The sequence below is a fragment of the Cherax quadricarinatus genome, chromosome 41 (genome assembly GCF_038502225.1).
Source record: "Cherax quadricarinatus isolate ZL_2023a chromosome 41, ASM3850222v1, whole genome shotgun sequence".
NCBI classification, from domain to species: domain Eukaryota; kingdom Metazoa; phylum Arthropoda; class Malacostraca; order Decapoda; family Parastacidae; genus Cherax; species Cherax quadricarinatus.
In genome coordinates, this window is record NC_091332.1 from 1,086,920 (window position 1) to 1,114,086 (window position 27,167).

General features: G+C 36.8%; 1 protein-coding gene across 3 annotated transcripts; it reads right to left on the reverse strand.

The window, feature by feature from the left end:
- Window positions 1-65: 65 nt before the first annotated feature.
- Pex5 (peroxin 5) lies at window positions 66-25,205 on the reverse strand. Of its 3 annotated transcripts, none has more exons than XM_053786721.2 (15): window positions 24,543-25,205; window positions 23,594-23,758; window positions 22,600-22,724; window positions 21,211-21,336; window positions 19,295-19,419; window positions 18,677-18,806; window positions 18,191-18,377; window positions 17,468-17,634; window positions 16,354-16,568; window positions 14,462-14,561; window positions 13,759-13,859; window positions 11,136-11,304; window positions 9,349-9,506; window positions 8,089-8,253; window positions 66-7,748 (listed from the first exon to the last, which is right to left on the reverse strand). In XM_053786721.2, the coding sequence occupies exons 2-15, from the start codon at window positions 23,727-23,729 to the stop codon at window positions 7,700-7,702; spliced, it is 1,953 nt and encodes a 650-aa protein (XP_053642696.1). In that variant the 5' UTR covers window positions 23,730-23,758; window positions 24,543-25,205; the 3' UTR covers window positions 66-7,699. The 3 variants fall into 3 exon arrangements, with proteins under 3 accessions (XP_053642696.1, XP_053642698.1, XP_053642697.1); XM_053786723.2 differs by lacking the exon at window positions 24,543-25,205 and adding an exon at window positions 24,220-24,435; XM_053786722.2 differs by lacking the exon at window positions 24,543-25,205 and adding an exon at window positions 24,130-24,435.
- Window positions 25,206-27,167: the final 1,962 nt, after the last annotated feature.

A 27,167-nucleotide genomic window follows, 5' to 3' on the forward strand; every position in this document is an offset into this window, starting at 1 on the left:
TTACTGCATTTTTTTGATAAGGTTTCAACATTTATAAGCATAAAGGATAGAAAAAAACAACAAAAAACAGTGCTTGGAAACTATTTAATGGTACAGACCAAAACCACCAGACTTAATTTAAACTTTGTCATCTTGTTACTTAGTTGAAATATTCACTCACACTATGGAAGACAAATATTTCCCTTGAAATATTAGAACTTAGTGCACATCTGCAGATACCACAGATGTACCCTGAAGATCACTAAAACCATAGTTAAGTATTAATTAATAAAATACAGTATATCAAATACATGTATAAATACATTTTTACAATGTAATTTATGCTACAATTTTTGGCATAATTTTATGCAATATTTGTAAACTGCAAGGTATAATTACACCAAAAACCTTAATTACCCAGGAGCTACTTAATTATAGTTTAAAAATATCCCACAAAAGCAAATGAAATGCTGGTATTTGAACATATGACCAGGTTGTCCTCACTTTCAATCCTGCTTTCTACAAATTCCCTCACTTCATTTAAATTTACATTTATGAAAAATTTTCAGCAAATGTATCATAACCTGCATGCTGAAGATGCACAGTAAGTAGGTCTGGGATTTTTATTAAAGATTACTTTGTAAATTAAGAAGAACCAGCAACATAAATTACCATACAGAATGACACATTCAAAAGAAAAATAAAACATTACAAAAGCTACTTCTCCAATGTCAATATCACAGAATGGACTATTACTTGTCCATATATCACAACATAACCTTAACTTGTGTTACAACGCCTCTCTCAAACTACATGTATGATGACTTGTAACATTATAAACACGTTCAATACATCACCAGATATTAAACATAATATACTTGTGGGAAGCAAAAAAAAAAAAAAAGTCGGATACAGCAAATGACTCATGTTTGTAGTGATACATATCACCAGATGGAGATACAGAAAATGGTAAAACCATTTCTTTCCTCACACCCATCAAAATTGGCACTAAAAAATCACAGCAATTAAGAAAGTTTGGCTATCTGACTCTCACATAATGGCATTAAAATACAAAAAAAACTCAACTTTACAAGTCACAATACATTATAATTCACTTACAAAGGTATAACATTAAAAGCTGCTGCTTACAACAGTAGCAGATACAGTCAGACATGTAGACAAAGTAAGCCTTTATAAAGAGCAATATTTAGCTCAGTGAATGCCTGATAAAACTCACTGAGTGAAACATTTTTAATAGTCTTTATCTGTGTCCATGTCTCTGATTTACTGTGTAAGCTTGCTGTTTATCTTTCATGTAGCAGGTACACCATATTCAACTGAAGCACTCCATATGTTTCTTCAACAGTTTGTTAGATATTATTTAAAATACTGATATGATAGTATAGAAACTTTAGCAATTATAAAATGAAAACAGCATAGACTAATTAATGCAATACTGTACTGTACTTAGAATTAACTGTGGTGTTGCAAACACAAAAACAATTTTTTTTTTTCAAAATAGCATGTGATGTGACTTTGTTATGTTGCAGAGTAGTTGTTTGGAAATTTCTAGGATGTATATATTCTAGATGTACAACCTATTTTAATTTGATTAATGCTCATATACTTTATATAACAAAAAACTGACTACAAGATAAAATAAAAAAAATTGCACAAGCCAAGGATGATAAATCATTTATCACTATATAACTAATGAGTAAAATATTCAAAGCTTTTTACTTGGAAAAAGGAAGCCAATAATAAAAATTACTCAAAAAAATAACAGCTCTATATTAAAGCTAATGATTTACAATGCAAGAACAAAATATAACCCTTCATGGATCTGTTTCCAATGGATTGAGACAATTCCATCCACATTGTAGTTCTAGACACAGCTTTTTATGAATAAATTACAATATTTTTTTCAACACTACTACTCAGCAGTAGGTAATATATAAGTATTTTAGATTAGTGTTTTCAATACATTAGACATCACCTGATGTAAATGTGTGTTAATTTTTAAGATACAAAATTAGAAAGCAGATGTGCAGCTTTACATATAAAGCATTAAATAAAAAATGTTGCTGGAAAGATAGTTATGGATGCATGTTTTATATCTGACATGATATATACTACACTCAGCCCTCATAAACCATGAATGGACTGGACTGAGAGAAGAGTACTGTACATATGTTCATCTCATGCCCAGGGGACGGATGGTTAAGCCTCCACTACTCCATGTGTTAAATGACCCACACAAGTTTAGTGCTTCATACACTATATAATATAAAATATTGCAGGAAATGGATTCTAAGAAAAAGTGTAACATGAATCCACAACACGTAAAGTCAATTGTTCATAGTGTACGAGGATTAGTTCCCTGAGGTGAAGTACCGTGAACGTAAATGTGGCTGCATTGCCTTAACCCTTTGAGGGTTTTCGTCGTACTAGTACGTCTTACGCGTAGGGGTTTTTGACGTACTAGTACTCATAAATTCTAGGGACCTCAAATGTAGTGGGAGAAAGCTGGTAGGCCTTCATATGAAAGAATGGGTCTATGTGGTCAGTGTGCACAGTCTAAAAAAAATCCTGCAGCACACGGTGCATAATGAGAAAAAAAAATTTTTTTCCATTTTTTTTTAATAAATCAGCGACTTTGCAGTGTATTTTCGTATAGTATTTATTGTTGTATTCTAGTTTTCTTGGTCTCATTTTATAGAATGGAAGACATATTACTGAAATTGAGATGATTTTGACTGGTTTTACAATGAAAGGTGCCTTGAAATTGAGCTCAAATAGCAGAAATGTTCGATTTTTACCAAACTTCAAAAGTAAACAAATCGTGCCAAGCGTGCAATACACGTCAACTGGCGAGTCTAATATTCTTTCACAAGTGCACCAATAATATTTATACCATTTTTTACACTAATGCAGTAGTCTGCATAACAGTAAATCTTATATTTTTTGTGAGAATAAAAATTCAAAGTGGAAAACAAAAGAATATAAGAGGGGCCTTGAGACGTGACTAATGACTAGAGGAAATGTCATTTTAGTGCCAGGAATGTCTTTCTTGTTTATTCTGGACCCTATTCCGAAATTGGCATCTTTTGAAATTTGTGTGAAATTGGCAAAATTGCTAAATTCTGACCACTGTACTGGATAGTTGAATTTATAAATGGGTGGTTTCTAGCACCCATTCGATAGAAAAAATGGAGTTCTAGCGAAATATTCATGTTTTTTGTCGACTAGTACAGTGAAATTGGCCGAAAATGGGGCTCAAAGTGGGCAAAATCGCCGATCCGTAAACATCGCCGAGACCGCTAACTTTGCGAGAGCATAATTCCGTAAGTTTTCTATCAAATTTCAAACTTTTGGTGTCGTTATGATCGGGAAAAGATTCTCTATCTTTTCATAAGAGAAAATAATTTTTTTTTTTTTTAAATTTGGCCGACCCTGAGAACGAGTTTCGGAGAGGGCCTGTCGACCCTCAAAGGGTTAAGTCTGCCTTTACTTTGCTCTAATAGCATTAATACTGAAACTGATTAAGTCATACTCAAATTAAAAACTGAATATATTATTATTACTCTCCATGGGGAGGTGAAGAAGAATCCTTCCTCCTTAAGCCATGCATGTTGTAAAAGGAGACTAAAATGCCGAGAGCAAGGGCTAGTAACCCTTTCTCCTGTATAAATGACTAACTGTAAAAAGAAGAAAAACTTTATGAAAGCATTTCTTCTTTTTTGGGACACCTTGCCTCAGTGGGAGACAGCAGGTATGTTAAAAAAATTACTATTACAGTATTATTATCATCATTTTCACAGAAAAGGGCTAAACTCATAGAGGTCATACAGCACCTGAGAAATGGGAGGCAATTAAGTTTGATCTGAGGAAACGAACGTTAGCGCCAATCCTTGAATCAAGAGGCTTTCAGGAGATGGTAAGTGAAGCATAGCTTTAATAGAATTAATAATAAAATTTATAACAGAGGAGAACTAAAGAAAAGCATAAGGGGTCCTAAATCCAGTAAGCATATTTGTGAATAATTACTGAAATGCAAGTTAGTGATTAATACATAATCTGTAAACCAAAAGAAAATCATTAAGCCATAGTGGACAATACAGTAGGACCCCTGTATCAGCGGGTCCGGTATCCACGGTTGCAGTTATCCACAGTTTACTGAAACCTGAAAATAACCCTTAATTTTGCCTAATAATGGCCACAAAGCACAAAAGTAGTGATGGTGGCAGTTCTTCAAAGTCTAAGAGAGCCATGAAGTACTTACCATCAGTGAAAAACTGCTAATTCTCCACTTATTGTGTGTTATTTATCAATTAAATTTTATCGTAGGTGTGTATGTAAATGAAAAGCGACTTATATAGGGTTCGCTACTATCCATGGTTTTGGGTATCTGTGGTAGGTCTTGGAATGAAGCCCTGCAGATACAGGGGTCCTACTGTAATTTCAAGGAAAGATCTCTAAGCTGATGAGGAATGAGTGTATTAAACAGAGAAAAAAAAGTCACTTTTCTTATCTAAAATAACCAGTGGAAAATGCCACAACCAAAATATTGCACCAGCATTATGTAAAGGTATAAAATTTAACAAAAATTAAGTCAATTTAAAAACATCATAATTGCAATAACATTATATATAAAAGAATATAAACAAATTATAGAAATTAATAAAGTGTGACTACAATGAAAATAAGGATGGATGATTAAACGTGACAATGACTTCAGTATTACTTAAATCAACTGAAGGCCTAATAATTCTTCAGAATACATTGTACAATAATCCTGAAGTGTGAAAAAAAAAGGTCCTGTGAATGAGACTAAAGGATAGTGCAGTGTTGTAATATGTAGTGGCAAAATAAGATTGGTGGGATTACTCACTCTCCTTCAGTGCCATTCTAAGGTGGTATGTAAATACACACACTTGTAAACTTCAAGACTACCTGCTGCATTATATAACCAGTCACACCTTCAATCCAATCACAGTCTAATTACACCCTAAACATTCACATATTTTATGATAATTTAGCATAAATAACAAACAAACAATAAAAGATCTTCAGAACATATAAGTCTATGTATAAAAAAAAAAAAACTATTTAGCATATAACAAAATACTGTACTCAAGAATGTAAAATAAGCACTGCATGCTGCTTAATAATATCCTGTATAAAATAGTGACAATGTGTTCCATTGGCAGGTATCCTGTACTAAGATAATAATCTCTCATTGCCATGAATTTTTTAAACCTAAATACGTACTCAATAATTATCGTCTATAAGTACATTACAAAAGTGTTTCAAATAGCAGGAAAGGAAAATAATGAAAGCTTTATTAAAATATTGTAACTACAATCTATTTTGATTATTGTTTAACATGAAGACATCTCAATTTGTCTCACACACTAAAAAATATCTTCTGAAGAAAATATTTCCAATTCTTAACAGTAAGCTGGATACACCAGTTTTATTCTACTGTACTAAAAAGATTTTTATTTCAATCTTTAGTACCTGACGTCAGTTCTCCAGGTTGAGGTCCCTGAATTTTCCAATATGGTTGATATCAATCATAATCAATCTACAAAATCTCTGCATCTAGTAAACCTGAAGGCTAGAAAATTACTGCAAGAAATCATCATTGAAGTACACATGAACAGGAATGTAGAGGACACTATTATGTAACCAAGCTCCAGGATGGTAAGTGAAGTCATATAAAAGGTGGATCTGAGGAACCAATTTTTACCTATCAATCCCACTAGAACAGTAGACTCTCCAGCTCATACAAGCTTACCTGTTTGAGGTATACAATGGTATGGTACTGTGGGTAACTTATGGCAAAGAGTTGTGGAAGCTAAATCCTCTGCTAACAGCAACACAGTCTCTTGATGAATCAGGCTGTTCTGTGAACTATGGCACAAAAGGCAACAAAGTAATTTTTAAACCCTAGGTACCTGATTGTGTTATCAAGTATATATAAATGATAGGGTAGTAAAAGAACAAACAGCTTCAAGGGGAAATTTCAATATTTTTCCTTGAAGCCTTTTTAACCTTTTAACAGTGTTCAACATACTACCACACAGGTGATATTTATGTATCCAATGTAAAAGCATGAAAATTTTTCTTACCTCCAAATCTGCAAACTGCCAATATTTTGGACCTCAGCACAACTCTTTGGGTCTTCTACAATCTCTTCATAATTTTGAAAAAATCTAAAGCCAGGAAGGGTCCACCAAGTGTATCATCATTAACTACACAGGTGATGACCGTGTGTCTGGCGTACTTGTACATCTAACTAGTATAAGTAAATAATGAAATCAGGACCTGTTGTTCCACCACTAGCTTCTCTACCAGCAAACAGTGCATGGAAGTGGCATGAAGATGACTTATTCATTCCAAATTTGTTACAATTTCAAGATACTGACTATGGAATTCAGCCAAACAGCACACTAGGTAGATTTAACTCAGGATAACCCAATAAAGTGTACATAGTGTTAAAGATTAAAATCAATTAAAAAAAAAAATCACAATTTGATGTCAAATTGTAAAACGTAAATATCACTGGAGCATTTATAATGCTGGTGCCAATGAGTGATCATTGTTTTCCTAACTTTAACACACTATAAAACTCATAAGTTTTCATCAGAATCCACTCATTTTTGTGTTATTCAGATAAAAAAAAATGCACTTTCATTTTATAAGACAGCAGATTTTTGTTTTAAATTCTGTAATACACATGAATTTTTTCCAGCTATGCCATAGTTAAGGGGTTAATTACTCCTCTGAGGCAATGCATCCCTCATATTTGCACTACAGGTGGATCTTAACCACAACGCGTCTCCACTTTTTACTTATTTGTGATCCTTTTCACCTGACTACAGGTACTATATACTGCTTATTTTAGCAGTCTCTGTATTAATACTGAAGAAGCCACTTATTGCAAAATGTTTCCTCACTAAATGTTTTAAACTGTGCATAAGTATCCTTATTCACATTCTTTCGACTGCGCCATACCTGTTCTCCAACCAAAATATTTATCAGTAAATCAATCACGACATCAACCACAAGACTTAAAATTAAAACACAGCATCAAAATAACTGGCATATTGGTATTACTGACTTGGCAATTATTTTGTAAATAAAGTTTCATTGTAAATCAACCTTCACTAACAAGCTGAAAATAAATATCAGCTTCTAATATCAAACACAATGTTCTCATCCCTTAGAATATAATACAATAATTATATGAGACTTCAAAAATCACAATAAGACTATGATCAGGCCAATATCACACAGTTAATTTCTACATAATAACTTGCATTCACAACCAAATTTAGCAACAAAAGTTGCATATTTCCTGCACTTGATAAAGCCTCTTGTAGGCAAAACATTGTAACAATGATAAGAGGTTTTAAGCTATATTATCTTTGTCCACCATTTAAATGAAAAGCACAATTATAACATTCATTCACTCATTAATGAGCATCTTGTTAAGATGTTGTGAAAAATCATACATAATCATTTGTAGTCTAGCAAGTTTCATGGCAGTAGTTTTTCAGTCTATAATGTACAATGAACACTCACATTGAATACCATCACAATGGCATCTATTTACTAAGTGTGATAACATCAGCTCTTGGTGATGCCGAGTACACAGCAGCAGATGGCGGTGGGAAGAACTTGGAGTCCAATGTGACAAAGGCTTTCCACACAGTCAACTAGAGCTGGTTACTTCATACTCTGCATTTAATCTTTTTAAATCTCTGAAAAAAAAAAAAGAAAAACATATATAATTCATATACTGTACCATATTCCGGCCTCAGGCTGGAATGAGATGGAACTGTTGAAACATTACACAGGAAAGGTAATAAAACAAATATTTTACCAAAACTAAACAAATTAAAAATCAGGTTGATAAACATGTTATGCAAGATGACATCATTAAACAAGCAGTATTAGTCCTTAAAAAGAATGGCCAGAACTGTGATGCCCTTGTATGAGTGAACTTGAAAGAGTGAAGGAATTATTTTTACTTAGTGGGCTTAAGAGCATCTAAAAATATTACTAGGAGGACAATAATTTAGTGTTTATCACACAGCTCACCTCTTATCGACAGCATCCATGAGGTGCCTAGCATTAAGGGAAGAAAGGCAGATTTTTAATGTTGTCCAGATGTTATCAGACACAGCTCGTGAAGATTCCTTCCCACCTGGTCCTCTCCCCGCCGCCTGCATGTTTAGTGCCTCTAAAAAGTGCTCCATTGCTTCCCTGCAAACAAATTCTTTTATCCCTGAAGGTAATTTTTTAAACACATTGGCCATTTACCACAAAGGTAAAGTGACCGAAAAGAAATGCATTAACTTATTTTCACACACTGACTCCAGTCTCTTTGTATTTCATCTTACCTGGCACAGGAGATATCATGAACACTTACCTCTCCAGGTATACTGCAGCACTCACCAATGACATATATACTAGGGTGCATCAAATGATCCATCTTTTTAAATTGGTTTGGGACTTCTATCCCTATTTGGTTAACCAATCAATTAAAAGTAAATTTGTAGTTAATTTTTTTTTTTCAAAAAATACTGAAATCACAATATAATTTCACAGTTAATACTGTTCCCAACTCGAACAATTTGGTATTTGAAAGCTTTGTTGCATAAAAAATTCGCTTGGTGGTTGACCGTTTGCTCAGCACTCGATCACACAAACACCACCTGCCAGAACTTTGCTGTAAACTATTTAGTATTTCTTCCCACATTTTGGTGTTTTTTGTATTCTTTGTATAAATAAGTCAACATGGGGCCTATGAAGATTAGTGATAACAGCCAACCATAAGGAATAATTTACATTATTCCTTATGGTTGGCTGGAATAATTTACATTATTCCTTATGGGAAAAATTTGTTTGGTACTCAAACAGATCGGCACTCGAACAGCCTTCTGGAACAAATTAATTTCAAGTACCAAGGTACTACTGTACATGGTGATTACTGTAAAACATAAGTTACTAGTAGGAAAATGAAAATGCAGTTATTTACAAGTTGCCAATGTTTTGCTGCAAACCATTATGCAGAGTAATTTGTTATAAAAAAGTCCAAGTTAAATAACAGTAGTTACAAATAGTACTACAACTGTTTTGCCTTTTGCTTCTGCTTGTGCAGGCTTTGTCATTTTTGTCACCCTTATGGCCAGAGATGAACCCCCTATATAAATTTAGCAATCAGAAATAATTGGCAGGATTCATAGTGAAAGAAGAGGGAACATTACAAACTTAGGGACAATGAAGTTTCTTTGATGCACCCCAATACATACATATGATGTCAACACACATTTACCATCAATCAATCAAATGCTGTACCTGTGGGCTCCAAGGTTGATGCAAGAAATACCAAGATTGTATCGACATCTAATAAAGCCCGGAGAAATTTCTAAAGCATTACGATAAGCATCAATGGCTTCCTCAGAACGTTCACTGTTGGCTAGTGTAGCGCCCAATTTGTTCCATAACTTGGCATCCTGTAAAGGAAAGGCTAGATGAAAACTAATTCATAAAAAACTGTTGACCAATAGAATTTATTGAATATAATGATAATACTGTAATAATACTGTACTACAAACACTTCTAACAATAATAATTACTTTATAAAAAGGTACAATATAATTTTTTTAAGCATACAGCCGGCTCCTACCAAGGCAGGGTGATGTGTACGTATAAATAATATTTTCAGTAAAAGGCATATCTCAAATTTGGAACCATTTAAATGGGTGGGAGACGGCCGACTTGTTGAAAAAAAAAAAAAAAAAAATGGAGCATAACCTTAATTTTGCAACTGGCCTTAATTTTAGGGGTTATTTAAATAAATATCTTCCTAACCAATACCTATCCAATGTCCCTAGTTACCCAGTATCTAAATCAATATTCTTGTTCTATCAAAAAGAATCAAAGATGAATTTTGCTTGTTTAAAATATTTTGGGAGTGGACGTGTCAGCGAATGGGTCTATGAAAGATGAGGTGAATCATAGAATTGATGAGGGGAAAAGGGTGAGCAGTGCACTTAGGAGTCTGTGGAGACAAAGAACTTTGTCCTTGGAAGCAAAGGGGGGAATGTATGAGAGTATAGTTTTACCAACGCTCTTATATGGGTGTGAAGCATGGGTGATGAATGTTGCAGTGAGGAGAAGGCTGGAGGCAGTGGAGATGTCATGTCTGAGGGCAATGTGTGGTGTGAATATAATGTAGAGAATTCGTAGTTTGGAAGTTAGGAGGAGGTGCGGGATTGCCAAAACTGTTGTCCACAGGGCTGAGGAAGGGTTGTTGAGGTGGTTCGGACATGTAGAGAGAATGGAGCGAAACAGAATGACTTCAAGAGTGTATCAGTCTGTAGTTGAAGAAAGGCGGGGTAGGGGTCGGCCTAGGAAAGGTTGGAGGGAGGGCGTAAGGAGGTTTTGTGTGTGAGGGGCTTGGACTTCCAGCAGGCATGCGTGAGCGTGTTTGATAGGAGTGAATGGAGACAAATGGTTTTTAATACTTGATGTGCTGTTGGAGTGTGAGCAAAGTAACATTTATGAAGGGATTCAGGGAAACCGGCAGGCCGGACTTGAGTCCTGGAGATGGGAAGTACAGTGCCTGCACTCTGAAGGAGGGGTGTTAATGTTGCAGTTTAAAAACTGTAGTGTAAAGCACCCTTCTGGCAAGACAGTGATGGAGTGAATGATGGTGAAAGTTTTTCTTTTTCGGGCCACCCTGCCTTGGTGGGAATTGGCCAGTGTGTTAATAAAAAAAAAAAAAAATTTATAAATAAAATTTCACCAACTAGTTAGAAGGCTAAATGTATATTGTATATAACTGTTTTATTACAATAACATACCAGTGAGTGATACAAGAAGTTGCACCACTGAGTAAGGGATTGCTGTAAGTGTCTGGATGCATGAACATATAGAAGCAGGAAGACAATGAAAGAGGTGAGCACTGATTTCTAGCAATGATTGCTCCTAGCTAAGTGTAATGTGTATTCAATAGTGTAATTGCTTTTAGACACTGCACACCATTCTGCAGGGGTAACAAGACATTCTGGTTAGCATGCACATGTATACAAATAATAACCTGCAGTAAGGAAGGTAAGGCCAGTGTGGATAAGTCTTACCTTGGGACGAACACTTAATGATGCATTGAAGCAATCAATGGCTTTTTCATATTCTCCTGTAAGGTTGAAGAGCACCCCAAGTCCACATTGGACATCTGCATCTATGTTCTCACCAGGCCGTTGGTTAGCTGCTGCAATGTATAAATCCTGCACTTCTTGTATTAATTCTCTGTAAGCAAGAAATGCACCTTTATTAAATGTAGATATAACAGCTACTTGTTATTTATTTTTTAATACTCCAGCTGTCTCCCGCTGAGATAGGGTGACCCAAGAAAGAAGAAAACACTTTTCACTGTTACTCAATCACTGTCCTGCCAGAAGTCTGATGACAGAACAATTCAGAAGATCCCCCAAACTTCAACATCCCCACCTTGCTTTCAGGGTGCAGGCACTGTATTTACCACCTCCAGGACTTTAGTCTGGTTAACCAGTTATCCTGAATCCTGAATCAGGTTTTTTTTATGTTTTATAAAATTAACTGCAACATACAAGTGAAATGCAAGATTTTTAAAAAAACAAATATGTGGTGTGCTACTAAGTTTGAGTAGGAATAATTGTATATCACATTTCTAGATAGGACTGAGTAGAGACAAGTGGTTTTTTAATGAATATGCTGTTGGAGTATGAAAAGGGGAACTTTTATGAAAGCATGCAGGGGAAACAGGTTAGTCAGTTAAGTCCTGGAGGTGGGAAGTGCCTGCACTCTGAAGGAGAGATGAGGATGTTGCAGTTGGATGGTTAATCTGATTGTGATGCTTGCACCCTTCTGGAAAGATGAGAACCAGGTGAATGTTTTCTTCTTTGGGTCACCCTGCCTTGGTGGGAGGTGGCCAGTGCACTAAAAGCAACAACCAGAATGTTTGTTTTTTACTATATTGTCACTTCCCACCAATGCAGGGTGACCCAAAGGAGGATACACATTTACAGCACTCATATAATTGTTATTTTGCAATAAGTTCACAGACATTACAATTCAAATGACTCTCTGAACTCCAACATATCACACTCATCCTTGAGAATGCAAACACTGTACAGTGGACCCCTGGTTCGTGATGCTATCAGTATCCGATAAATCCGGTAACCGATGCACTATATCGCAGAAAATTTGCCTCGCTTCCCGATACAAAACCCGGTATGCGATGTGGTTCGTACGAGACGTGTCCATGTGTGGCCTGAACTGCCCGTGTGTGCCAGTGTTTACAAGTCAGCCAGTGTGCGCTCATCTAAGGATACATTCGGTACATTCCATATTATCCATATTATCACTGTTTTTGGTGCCTGTTTTTGCAAAATAAGTCACCATGGGCCCCAAGAAAGCTCCCAGTGCCAACCCTTTGAGACCAAGGGTGCTAATGACTGTTGAAATGAAGAAAGAGATAATTGCAAAGTACGAAAGTGGAGTGCGTGTGTCGGAGCTGGTCAGGTTGTATAGTAAACCCCAGTCAACCATCTCTACTATAGTGAGCAAGAAAACGGCAATCAAGGAAGCTGTTCTTGCAAAAGGTGCAACTGTGATTACAAAACAGTGACCGCAAGTGTTAGAAAATGTTGAGAGACTGCTATTGGTGTGGATAAATGAAAAACAGATAGCAGGAGATAGCATCTCTCAAGCAATCATTTGTGAAAAGGCTAGGCAGTTGCATGACGATTTGGTAAAAAAATTGACTGCAACTAGTGGTGATGTGAGTGAATTTAAGGCCAGCAAAGGTTGGTTTGAAAGATTTAAGAATCATAGTGGCATACACAGTGTGATTAGGCATGGTGAGGCTGCCAGTTATGTTGTGCGACAGAGGTCCAGTGACTCTCAAGCTGGTCCTAGTGGCATTAAAAGAAGAAGGAAAGTAACCCCAGAAAAGGACTTGCTACCTCAAGTCCTAATGGAGGGGGATTCCCCTTCTAAATGCTAACACCATCCACACTCTCCCCTCCTCCCATCCCATCAATCATCACCAGATCTTCATTAAAGGTAAGTGTCAATTATTCTTTCGTTATTTATTGTTATTTATTGTTATTGTTGTTATTGTAATTACTATTCTATTGCATTAAACTTAATATTTCATGTGGTAAAAGTTTTTTTTTCATACTTTTGGGTGTCTTGCACGGATTAATTTGGTTTCCATTATTTCTTATGGGGAAAATTATTCGCCTTCCGATATTTTTGGTTTACGATGAGCTCTCAGGAACGGATTAGTATCGCGAACTGGGGGTCCACTGTATTTCCCACCTCTAGAATTCAAGTCCAGCTAACTGGTTTCACTGATTCACTTTGTTAATGTTTCTCTGCTCACACCCCATAAGCAATACATTGTTCACACTCCAAGAAAGAAAAAGACTGGAAAACAACGAAGCTTCATGCCATGCACAATATATAACTAATGAAATTATGTGACAATCCAAGTTGTTACAAGTGAAGCATCAGAAATAGATATGCTGTACTTGCACAACCTTTAGAATGTAACAAAAATTAAATGAGAAATACCAGAGTTACTGAATGAAAGTTACTGAGAATGTAAAGGTTACATTTGGATGCTGAAAAGAGACAACAGATAACTACAAGGTTTTAAAACAGATGTGGTGCATAAACATGATTACTTGAATACATTAGTAATAAATATAATACAACCTGGGAGCTAAAGTAGTTGCCATCAACCTTGGTTTTCTATGTATTGCTTCATCATTGATGGGTAACGAATGATTGTATTCTGGATTAACTCGGATCCATTCCTAAAAAGAAAAAAAAAAAAAGACAAGAGAGAGAGAGAACAAGACACACTTAAATTAATGAGTAATTTATCGAAGTCTACATAATAAGTAAAATTTTATACTTTACATAATTACCAGTTTCTGTGTTCAGAAAGAGCTATCTTTTTATGACATTAGTAGAGGGCTCTCTTTATACAATCACTTTCTACCTAAACATCTGTGTTCTACTGTTTTCTGCAGGGACTTGAGCACTAGTCAGTAGTCATTGTCAGTTGAAAAAAGAGCTTATCCTGGTTAATCATAATTGAGAAGTTTATAAGATTGTTCCTCCAGACTGAAGGATGACAGACATGCCATCTCAACCTTGATATTCGTCATGGAAATAAATAGTTATATAAACCTAGGGTACTTTTCTCGAGGAACTTCTCCAAGAAAAATACTTGCTCAGTGCCTGCCTGGAAGTTTTGCAGATTTTGCTGTGAGCAAATTGGGCACCTCACAGGTTTGGGCCATAGCTACACTCTTTACAAGAATGATACCAACTCTGACATTACTACTTATGTTCCCATATCATGCCACCTATCATACAAATTTAAGACTTAAGTATACTAAATCAAACTTACCTTTAATGAATTGCATGCAAGAGTCTGGTAGGATTCATTAGTGTAGGATGTTGCAAGAGCCATCCAAGCAACACTGTTATTGGGATCAATTTCAACGCATCTGTAAGAAGAAAACTATTTGAACATCCAAGTCACTGTGAAAACACTGATGCTATTAGCGTTGTTATTTCTGACATAAAGTAGTTTTCTGACCTTAATTAATTCTCTGGGTTTTAAAATTTCATATGTTTAAATTTTTGATCAAGAATTTTTGGCAAAACAAAATACTGTACCATAGCTAAAGTAGAAGTGAAAACAAAAACAGTTTTAACATAGAATGATAAGAGTAAGTCTACAACATACAGCTATGTGTTCATCAGTATACAAAATATAAATAATGCTTAGTCATATTTATCTTCCACTAACTTGCAATGCTTAATTTTCATTGACTTCTGTAGTTACAGTGCACACTGTAGAGGGAATGCTTGCATCACAAACATCTTGCATACACACACAAAATAATGAATTCATCTGTAGCATCTACCTTTCTCAGCAACAAGCCAGCTCTCTCAAAATAATTGTTGATATTCAGTTATCTAGCAGGGTGCTCACTAAACTGGTCCCATTTTCATTAACATCATATAACCTACAATTGTAATCCCCCAAACTCGTATATATGTATTATATGTCTAGTAAACATACAATGACATATGTAAATGTTAAGTTTCAAATTGTTTCACCTGTGAAAAGCAATGGATGTACAGTATTTAGTTAAGATCACTGATGTGTTATCACCAAATAATTTTTCTTTTTCTTTAATCTTTGCACACTTGAATCAAAGATTTATTAAAACTCTCCAAATAGTCGTTAAATCATTCTGAAAACTGTTACCTGAGCTAATGAAGTAAACGTCAGAGCAGCAGTGGTGCTGGTTATTGAGGGCCAAGAAAGCTATTCACTATAATACATGTACTTTGAACCAAGGATGAGGGATTGATTGTATTTCCTGATGTTTCTAAATCCTCTGAAAAGCCTGAACTGTCAAAATATTAACATTCACTGAAACACAGAGAATTCCTCGTTTCTCAAATACAATTAGGATCTCATCAATTCAGCAAGGCTTCGACTTGATAAGAGTCCAGGATATTAGAGATTGTCTAATGTTTCCTCTCTAAAGTTCAGCTTGGGTATTTGTGTATGGCTGTATTAGATCAAATAATTACAAATTTACTTTAAACATCACTTTCAGATAATCAATTAACACAAGGTGACCCCACTCAAACACAATTGTAAAAATATGTACCGCTTTATGGATTAGAGAACCCCTACTGTCTTTCCTGTTCTTTATATTTTATTCTTCCCAAATATTCAGTTACATACCAAACATTTCACATACATACAGCAGGCACGTGCAAGCTAACTAGATCGGGGTGATTGAAGACAAGTGGTGTTAAGGGGTGTTACATGTTGTTGGAATGTGAGCACTGTAATATTTATGAAAAGATTCAGGGAAGTCAATCAGCTATCTTTGAGTCCTGGAGGTGGGAAGTATAGTGCCTGCACTCTGAAGGAGGGGTGGGAATTTTACATTTCAGAGGGTCATTTGATTTGCGATATCTGCTTATTTGTGGTAAAAGAACTGTTGAATGAATGAAGGTAAAATTTCCACTTCAAAACTCGATATACTCGCAGGCAGTGCAAGGTTTCCTTTTGTAAAAAAAAAAAAAAAAAAAAAAAAAAAAAAAATGAAAAATATGGTTGTAAGTTTATGAAAGTGTACATAACATTAAGAACTTAACATGATTGTGTAACTCTGGTTCCTAGATCACAAATTTAATAAAGACTTTTAAGTCAGATGTAAACCTAAAATGAATTATTTGGAAAGAGTAAACAAACAAATAAACAAAACTAACCTTCTGAGAGCTGAAATTGCTGAGGGATCTTGTTCATTCTCTGCATGAGTTACCCCGAGCAGCAGCCAGGCTTCAGCATTCTCAGGGCTCTGCTGTGCTGCTGCCTCAAACAATAACACTGCTGAGGGAAGATCACCTGCTTCTAAGCACCGCTTGCCTTCACTCAGTGGGTCAGGATGGTCTTTCAATGGATTATCCTCCTCAAACTGGTAATTCTGTTTGGGAGTGATTACAAATATTTTTCTTAAGGATTTTTTAAGAGCAAAATAAAGTTAGGAAAGATTCATCTTATATTATAAACTTTTTTTTTTTTTTCAACAAGTCGGCCGTCTCCCACCGAGGCAGGGTGACCCAAAACAAAGAAAGAAAATCCCCAAAAAGAAAATACTTTCATCATCATTCAACACTTTCACCACACTCGCACATTATCACTGTTTTTGCAGAGGTGCTCAGAATACAACAGTCTAGAAGCATACACATATAAAGATACACAACATATCCCTCCAAACTGCCAATATCCCAAACCCCTCCTTTAAAGTGCAGGCATTGTACTTCCCATTTCCAGGACTCAAGTCCGACTATATGAAAATAACCGGTTTCCCTGAATCCCTTCACTAAATATTACCCTGCTCACACTCCAACAGATCGTCAGGTCCCAAGTACCATTCGTCTCCATTCACTCCTATCTAACACGCTCACGCACGCTTGCTGGAAGTCCAAGCCCCTTGCCCACAAAACCTCCTTTACCCCCTCTCTCCAACCCTTTCGAGGACGACCCCTACCCCGCCTTCCTTCCCCTATAGATTTATATGCTTTCCATGTCATTCTACTTTGATCCATTCTCTCTAAATGACCAAACCACCTCAACAACCCCTCTTCTGCCCTCTGACTAATACTTTTATTAACTCCACACCTTCTCCTAATTTCCACACTCCGAATTTTCTGCATAATATTTACACCACACATTGCCCTTATAAACAGTTTTTATAATATATACACAGTGTATATTTGTTAATACTCTCTATATAGTTGCATTTATATGCACCTTCTTCAGTGATAGTATCATGATTCGGTATCCAAATGCTCAAACTGCCTCAAATTATTTCCATCTTACCTTAAATGGCTCAAAAGCAGTGGAGTTGAATTCAGAAAGCCATGGATGCTCCGTTAGTTCATCCTCTCTGGCCATTTTTTCCCACTCATCTTGTAAATTTTGCCAAAAATCTTCCTTTTCTTTTGTGCTCATAGTTTCACTATCAATAGTCATATTGTCCAGTGATCCTGTAAGAAAGAAGCAACTTTAACACTACCTGAGCTACACAGTCAAACTGTTTCCTTGCTTTTAACCAAACTAAATTATTTAAGTCAAATGATTTGTAGTTTGGAATGGCATTTGAACTGCAGTATCGATATGCCTCTGGCAAGACAGCGATGGAGTGAATGATGAAGAGTGTTTCTTTTTTTTTGGTTTACCCTGCCTCAGTGGGAGACAGCCAGTGTGTTAAAAAAAATATAGACACTGTGGGAATAAACAACAATTATAATGCATTAACAAAAGGTGAGATTTCTAAATTGAATGACATCTTCAAATTATTACATCTGGTAACTTTCTTACAGGGACTGCTAGTTAATATTACTTTTTCTTTTAGCACACTGGCCATCTCCAACTGGGGCAGGGTGATCAAAGAAGAGGAACCACAGCCATAATTAATTCTCATCATTATGAATACTTAGTTAATATTACATTTGCATTTACTTATAACTTATATAAATGCCTGCAGAAAACTCCTGTGATGGAATTACATTTCCAGGTTTTAATCTCTGAGTGTAGCCTTACCTAGTTGCTTAGCAAATTCTTCTCCCCAGCGCTCGTGTGGTTGTCGACGTTCCTTGATAAATTCAGCACTCCAAGACTCGGCTAGACTTCCTGCCTCCTTTGAATTTGATGTTAGGAATTCCTCACTCCAATCTTTATTAGTATCAGTTTTGGCTCCTTCTCCTAATATTTTAATAAATGACATGAACTGAAAAAATATATGAAAAATTAATTAATTATATTTCTATTACAGTAAGTACTATAATTAAGTCTTCTATACAAGAGTTGCTCCAGGTAATAACACGAGTAAAACCATACCATAATACAAAAATAAACAAAAATAGTCTCTATTTAATAAATAAAAAAGAAGAAAACAGTTATCTTTTATGGATAGTGAAAACAGTCTAACACCAATGAAGAGAGACTTTCTCTTTTAGATAATATTTTGAAAAGAACAGATGAGTGGGATGTGGTTGGTGAGCTACTTAATGTGTTGGTTCTACTAACCTCTGTGTTGGAGAATTTGGGATCATCAACTGTTCCTAAGAGCTCATTAGCTGTTCTAGCCAGTTCTGAATCCTCCTGAGGGTTATATTCCTCTACCCATTTGCTGGCCTCTGCACTGGCTGCTTCATCTCTGTAAATAAAAGCCATAATGAATCTGGTCTGATAGATGTCAGGTACAATAACCAGATTGTTTTGTTCTAGAAACTACAGCACTCAAGGCACACTGATAAACAAATACTAAGTGCCAACTGGTTCCCCAACCCATCCTCTAATTTTTTTAGTGTCTTCTGAATGAAAGCTATTGCTCTAAATTATGACAATACACTCCCTTACTGCTAAACATAAGCCACCAGTTTTTATATCATAAATGTTGGTTAATTACACATAAATGTAGGTTAATATACATTAACCTAACCTAACTATGAATGACAGCCATTGCAATACTTTTCAACATACCACCTGAAACTTCCCCAAATTTCTTCAAAATAGCTAGGAACACCTATCCACAATGGTTTAGTAACATATGACATAAGCAGTTATACAAAAAAGGAAAACAAATAAGATTAATTTAATTATCTTAAAACTTAAAGAACCTTTAGTAATAAAGCCAGAACTTACAAGAGAGTTTCACTGAGGTACTCATGAGCCCATCGTGTGTCACTGTCAGGTATAATATCTGGAGAGGTAAGGCCATGTTGTTGTTCTAGAAACTCCTTCGTCCAGTCTCCTCCTGGACCAATCTCCTAATTGTAGAGAGAGATTCATGTTTAGTAACTCTAAAAAACCTACCATATAACACTATTCTAAAATTGTGAAAGCATTTTTTTGGGGTGGGGGTAGGGGAGGGGGGCCACCCTGCCTCAGCAGATGATCAGCAGGTACCCAGCTAATAACACATTAGTGCAACCAACAGTACTGATTAAATTTGCTTGCAAGAATGTGGACTATACAATGGAGAACCTTCCTCAAAGTTGCCTGGACATGCATAGCATTTGATTTTAAATCAATTTAATAAATATCTGCACACCTACATACACAGTAAGTTTTTGAGAAATTTCCTTTCCCATGCAAATCTTTGAACTGCAATACAGACAGACCCCACTTTATAGTACTTTGCTTTACAGCATTTCACTAATGCAGCAGTCTTCAATTATACCCATTTTTCATTTATTCAGACTTCCTACAATAAATGTAGTCTCCACTCACTATAAGCTTAGGATGAAAATATTTTAAGGTAAGCAATGTGTGTAATGCTTATGCATTTTTTAGGCTTAGCTATATTTCTCACTTAATATATGATAGTGTATGCTGGTTATCAGGCTTTTATTTTTTATTTTTTATTATCACACCGGCCGATTCCCACCAAGGCAGGGTGGCCCGAAAAAGAAAAACTTTCACCATCATTCACTCCATCACTGTCTTGCCAGAAGGGTGCTTTACACTACAGTTTTTAAACTGCAACATTAACACCCCTCCTTCAGAGTGCAGGCACTGTACTTCCCATCTCCAGGACTCAAGTCCGGCCTGCCGGTTTCCCTGAATCCCTTCATAAATGTTACTTTGCTCACACTCCAACAGCACGTCAAGTATTAAAAACCATTTGTCTCCATTCACTCCTATCAAACACGCTCAAGCATGCCTGCTGGAAGTCCAAGCCCCTCGCACACAAAACCTCCTTTACCCCCTCCCTCCAACCCTTCCTAGGCCGACCCCTACCCCGCCTTCCTTCCACTACAGACTGATACACTCTTGAAGTCATTCTGTTTCGCTCCATTCTCTCTACATGTCCGAACCACCTCAACAACCCTTTTATATGCTTTTGAAAGTGAAAAAAAAAAGGCTATGATTCACTTTACAGTGATTTTTACTTTACAGCTGTACCCCAGAACCTAACCTGCTATATAAGAGGGGTCCTCCTGTATCAAGAATGGTAAGATTAATTCAGTGAGAGTTTAGAAAGCAGGGACAAGAGGTCAAAACAAGACTACCAAGTGCCTACAGAGAATATTTTGACTATAAAAATTTTATTTTAACCCTTAAATGGTCCAAACGTATATATATGTTTTTTCAACATCTGAAAGTATGTAAAAAAATGTAGATCTTCTTTTTTGTTTTACATTTGAAAACGTGTAAAAAAACTTTTATCTGCATTTTTTTTTATATATTTGAAAATATGTAAAAAAAAGTAGATCTACTTTTGTAGCACTACGAATTTGAACGTCGATTTCTTTGGACCGTTTAAGGCTTAAAGCAAGTCTGATGAATGAACTGACAATATATCATAAATGATTATAATGAATGACAACGAAGAAGTCTGGAAGGAAAGAATTAGGAGTCGTCATGACCTTCCATGCATTTCTTATTGTACAAAATAAATCATGGTACATTATGTACAACTATGAACAGAAAACAAGCAAATAATAATGCACTGTATTTTGTATTGCATTTGTTGAAAATCCTAATTGTTCATGTTCTATATGTGGAAAATTATATTTTGTATAACATATGGAAAAATGTTTTCATCCACAGCTTACCTGAACATGTGTCTCAGATGCAAGGTATTCCTCTGCCCAGTTACTTGCCTCTGAGGCTAGGTCAGCAATGCCTGGACCTCTCATGGGTCCTGTCCTGGCTCGCATGCTCTCTATTTCTCGCATCTCCTGAAGAAACACTTGGGCTTATTAGTCTCTTAACATTATTCTGATGTAGCACAACAAAATTTACAAATCTTTCGAGTACTTTCTGCTAACACAGAAATGGAAAAATAATTATTGCTTATTTTCTTATAAATAGTAATTAATTGATAGTAATAATTAAGTTGACAGTAGTAATTAATTTGATGACTCACGAAATCGTAATGACACAATTGCAAACAAACCATACCACGGGCGGGGATAGAACCCGCGATCAGAGAGTCTCAAAACTCCAGACCGTCGTGTTAGCCACTGGACCAGCTAGCCACAATAAGATTCGTCCAATTAAGTATATATCTACACCACAGGAAGGTTAGCATAAGCACCACTGTGACCACAAATGCAAGTTTTTACAGACGAATCTCCAACGTGGCCATGACGAACTCTAGCTCAAGTCCCCTCAAAGCCGTTAACATGACTCATGAAATCGTAATGACACGATTGCAAACAAACCATACCACGGGCGAGGATAGAACCCGCGATCAGAGAGTCTCAAAACTCCAGACCGTCGTGGCTAACGAGACGGTCTGGAGTTTTGAGACTCTCTGATCGCGGGTTCTATTAATTTGATATTATTACTGTTCATTATATGGAGATAGGCTATAAATATAAATGAAACGATCTCTCTATCTTACAGATACATTTCATTCCTACAGGCTAATTGATTGAACAATATATGGGGGAGCAAGTAAGATTAAGTTAGATAGACTTAGGCTGGTCTGGAGGGTGCGTGATGCACTCCATGTCACCCAATGTAAGGTAACATTTTCCTGTGGTGCTTGGATGTATACCCCAAAGCCCTAGTAAATACCCAAGGGACAGTGGTGCTGATTAGGGGAAGTGATTTCTTGTGGATTATGCTAACAATGTGATTAACCTGGGGTGTAACTAGGGTGTCTGCTCTGGTGACAGATAACAGGGTTAGAGCCAGACAAAATACTTAAATTAAAAATGGCACCTCCAGCTGTATACTGTGTCAAATTAATGTGAGCTTATTAAGTTGTATCTTGGTGTAGTGTAAACTTGAGGTGTAATTATGTAGTGAACTATTTATATTTTACATCTCAATGTTCATTTCTAATATTCATGACAACTGTATAATAACAGATTCAATATTTTTATATACAGTACAGTAAAATCCTATTATTTAATTCCTGACATATTTAAAATAATAATACGAATTACATTTAAAATGAAACTCGGAATAATTTGCAAAACAATAAGAATAACCTGCAAGAGGGAGTCCATTCTGAATGCCTGCGGTGCTGCTGTAGCTGCTTGCTGGGTTTCACTCATGAACTCCTCAACTAGTTGGTCCCCTACCACAGCAGGCCCATACTGTGCTTTAAATACTCCTTCAGTTTACAAAGACAAAAATAAAATACTCCAGTCAGTTTAGTACTAAAGAGTTCATTATTCTTATTCTGAAAAGCAAGGAGAAAGTCCAAGAAGTCTTTTTTTAGCAAAGGAGAGCCCAGTTTTTTTTTATATGGCCAATTTTCTAAATCTGATGAGAGTTGTTGGTTTTAAGCCAATATGTTGGTGTATGGAATATAATGATACATACTATCTCAAGAACATTTACACAAAATACCTTTATATTCTTCATACCATTACCTTGAAGCCATACCATGCATTGTATAATTATTTAGCTTTCTGTCCAATCTGTTAATGTACATAATTAAAAAAAAATGAATTTGAGTTATACAGACTAATAAGATAACCAGGTTAAAAATTTATATAGTACAATTTTCTTTTTGGGGATTTTCTTTCTTTTTGGGTCACCCTGCCTCGGTGGGAGACGGCTGACTTGTTAAAAAAAAAATTCAATGGTTTACAAAAAAGCCTGCATATTTAAAAAAGTTTGTGTACACATTTTTAGGACACTGTAATACATTAAAAACAGATTAAATATATGTACCAAAATTTTATATGGCTGATTCCTGTTAAAAAATCTTGAGCCACAAAATTAAATGGAGATCACTGAAGATATTAAGTGAAGTAAGGGGATGTAGGCAGTGAAAATGGTCTACATTCACTAATTCATTGTTACACTAGTGTCCAGGTTATTTTTATTATTATCCTGGGGGAGACTAGTGTCCAGAGGACACCCCATAACACCTAAAACTACAGTTTAGCAGCAGCACAAACCCATAACTATGCAACACAATAAGTCATCCAATATTTATTTGCATTTTTATTAAAAAGTATTAAATAAACTTACCCTGTGTTGGAGGACGACCCTGAGGCCATCGCAGGCCCTCATCTGCCAGTGATTTGTCACGTGTAACATGGTGAGTGAGGCGAACAAGGGCATTTCCCTCACCACACTGGGCATCAACCAGGTTACGCAAGGCCATAATTAAGTTTGTTTCTGACGACTAGTTTCCTGTAAATTCATAAAAGATATTTAACAAAGTATACTCACATTACCATGGTATTTAAAAAAAAAATGATTTCATATTTATTTCAGCAAGAGAAACCTAATGTTATGGGGTGACCACCTGCCCTGCCTCAACAAGTATTGTGGGAGCCACCTGCCCAGCCTCACAGTGTTGTCTGAACCACCTGCCTTGCCTCAATGTTGCAGGAACCATTTGCCCTGCCACATAGTAGTGGGAATCACCTGTCCTGCTTCAAAGCTTGAACCACTTCCCTTGTTTGAACTTGTGGGAACCTGCATGCCCTTCCTCACCTAGTGTTATAGGTGACCACCTACCCTGCCTCATCTAGAGTTGTGGGTGACCTACCCTGCCTCACCTAGTATTGTGGCAATCACCTGCCCTGCCTCTCCTTGTGTGAACCACCCGCACTTCCTCAGCTGTGAACCGCTTGTACTTCCTCACTTACTGTCGTGAACCACCTGCCCTGTTTCACATTGTTGTGAGCCACCTGCCCTGCCTCTTCCACCTCAGAAAACCCAACCTAAGGCTTGACACGTGCTGCTTCTGGGGGCATGGTAACGGCAGTGCCTCGGGCAGTTGCAGGGCAGTGTGAGGGAGCCATTTTCACCCTCAATATACGACAAATAAAGATGCTAATGAGAGGGTTGAGGGGAGGAGGTGAGGCTGAGGGAGGTAGGGCAGCTGTCTTCAGCCTCTCATACCCAGTCTCCACCTTCTCTGCTTATTTCTTCCTCAAACAAACCTTGATTTACCCCACCTTCGGCTTACCTTCTCGCACAGAGTCGCCAGGAAGTGGACGGTGGCGTGTGGTTTCCCTACAGCAATTAGTAATTCATCAATCGCAGGAATATTCTTCAGCAAAGGTGGTAATTTTGTGCATTCCATCAAACCCCAGACCGCGTTCGGGCTCTCCACACTTTATTTACACTCTGTTTATTCTAACTTGTAGTTCATTTTCTACTTAAACATATTGCAAGATTGCCCAGGTTTAACATCCTCCAAAAAAATCTTCTCATTTTTAAATAATTGCCTTCGAATAATGTGGGCGACGTGCATTGCATATGCTTTTACAAGCAGACATATATCAAGAGTTAGGGTAGTGAGTGAGGTTCCATCAATATGATGGTGCCAGCCCCAGGCACCAGCACAGTACATCACTATGTGCTACACTATGTCTATCATTCTTCTCATCTATTTGAACATTATTCTCTTTTCCATGAGCGTTAATCAACATGACTATAACAACGAGACTTGGCTGGGTGTTTGTAATACTCCTAGCGCCAGATAACACGGCAAATAATATCAGCGAGGCATCTGAAAGTTATACCTATCTGAGGAAGACTGTTCTATTAACCCAGCAGGATTACTAACTCAGAATAACCTATTAAACCTAATCATTGTGGTTTATTTCCACTGGGATCCATTTTATGTCCTCCCCGGGATGCGACGCACAGCAGGCGACTGACTGATAATTGCTAGGTAACGGGCAGCAGGTGTTAGGAAACTTGCCCATACGTCCCGCCTGGTGTGGGGTTCGACCCCACGTCCCTTCGATAGTGAACCGAACACACTAACTACTACTCTGCGAGGAATTATAGTGATAAAATGCGTCCAGATAAAATGTGATAGTTGTGGAGGGGAGAAGCAGCACTGCATGGCCTGCTCTCTCTCACTACACAACGTTCAACACTTACTATGGACAACTGTATATCACACACAAACAAATATCTATCAAATTATTTTTAAGATTCCTTCAACTGTGCCATTATACACTAGTTCCAGTCACTATGGGTTCCCTTATCTCTTTTACAACGTCCAAAGCTAGTTTTCATGCTAATTTTCTCAACGTAATCATGTGGAAATGGATGAAATAAATTGTTACAGACAGAGGCTAAAAATGTCTAAATATTATGACAATAACGACACTGGTGCCAGTCTCCTTCACTAACACAAGTTACATTTGACACCAATAGACACATAAGTAACATTTATGCATATATAATGCCACACACTGCCACTGCTGCGTAGATGATGAAGCTACAGTAGTGTTAACACCAGTCTCAGGGAGAGTGATTACTGGTATATACACCCTCCAGGCACAGTCATGCTGGGTCTGCACTACTGTCCTTCCTCAAAAAACATGTTTCCAAGGTATATCTCTCTGTGTATATATTCAAAATTGTCTTTTACTCTAATTTTAGTGATTAAAACATCGTTGACTGGTGGTGTAACAGTTATATACGTGCAGAAGCCTTTGACCAACTGATTCTGCTCTAGGCTAAGAAACTGATCATCTTGTAGGAGCAAGATGACCAGTTTCTGGATGGACTAATTGTATCAAACTTCCTCTCTCCACTTCGTCTACATCGTCTTCCACCAAGGCTGATATGTTCAACGGTGTGATTAGTTAGTTTAATATGCTTATTATGCACCCCATACCCATCCTGTGGGCGGTAGTCAAAAGATTACAGAGGTACATAATGGGTCCAGGGACTGGGCCTCAGTTTTGATAGCTGAGCAAGTTACAGAGGTAATGAATTCACAATTTACAAAGGTAATGAACTCACAATTTGATTCATCTCTGTATTTGCCTGGTGAAGCCTGCAGCGCAGGCGTAACGTTTCAGCAACAAAGATTCATAAGAACATAAGAAAGAAGGAACACTGCCACAGGCCCACTGGCCTATGCGAGGCAGATCCACTTCTCCCACCGGCTTAAGACAATGCCTTGACCTAGTGAGGTCAGACACAACACTTAAGGGAGGAGCACGGCACCCTACCTAGTAGCACAAGCTAGTCAGGTCTAACTCATACCCACCCACACCCACTCATGTATTTATCCAACCTATTTTTAAAACTACACAACGTCTTAGCGTCTATGACGGTACTTGAGAGTTTGTTCCACTCATCCACAACTCTATTACCAAACCGGTGATTTCCTATATCCTTCCTGAATCTGAATTTTTCCAATTTAAAGCCATTGCTTCGAGTCCTGTCTATGTTAGATATTTTTAGCACGCTATTTACATCCCCTTTATTAATTTGTTTTCCATTTATACACCTCAATCATATCCACCGTAATTCTACGCCTTTCTATCCTCATAGGGAAGATTTCTGATACATGGGACCAACTTTGTCATCCTCCTTTGTAGGTTTTCCAGAGCATTTATATCCATTCTGTAATACGGTGACCAAAACTGTGCAGCATAATCTAAATGAAGCCTAACCAAGGATATAAAGAGTTGAAGAACAACCTGAGGATTTCTATTATTCATACTTCTTGCTATGAAGCCAAGGATTCTGTTAGCTTTATTGCGAGCACTAATGCACTGTTGTCTTGGTTTTAGATTATTATTAACCAGAACTCCTAAATCCTTTTCGGAATCCGTAATAT

Coding starts and splice junctions, on each gene's coding strand:
- Pex5 (XM_053786721.2), bottom strand. CDS start 23,729: ATGGCCTTGCGTAACCTGGTTGATGCCCAGTGTGGTGAGGGAAATGCC. Junction 13,860..14,461: donor TTGCATGCAATTCATTAAAG/GTAAGTTTGATT, acceptor TTTTCTTTTTAG/GAATGGATCCGAGTTAATCC. Junction 7,749..8,088: donor ATGGATGCTGTCGATAAGAG/GTGAGCTGTGTG, acceptor TTTTTTTTTCAG/AGATTTAAAAAGATTAAATG.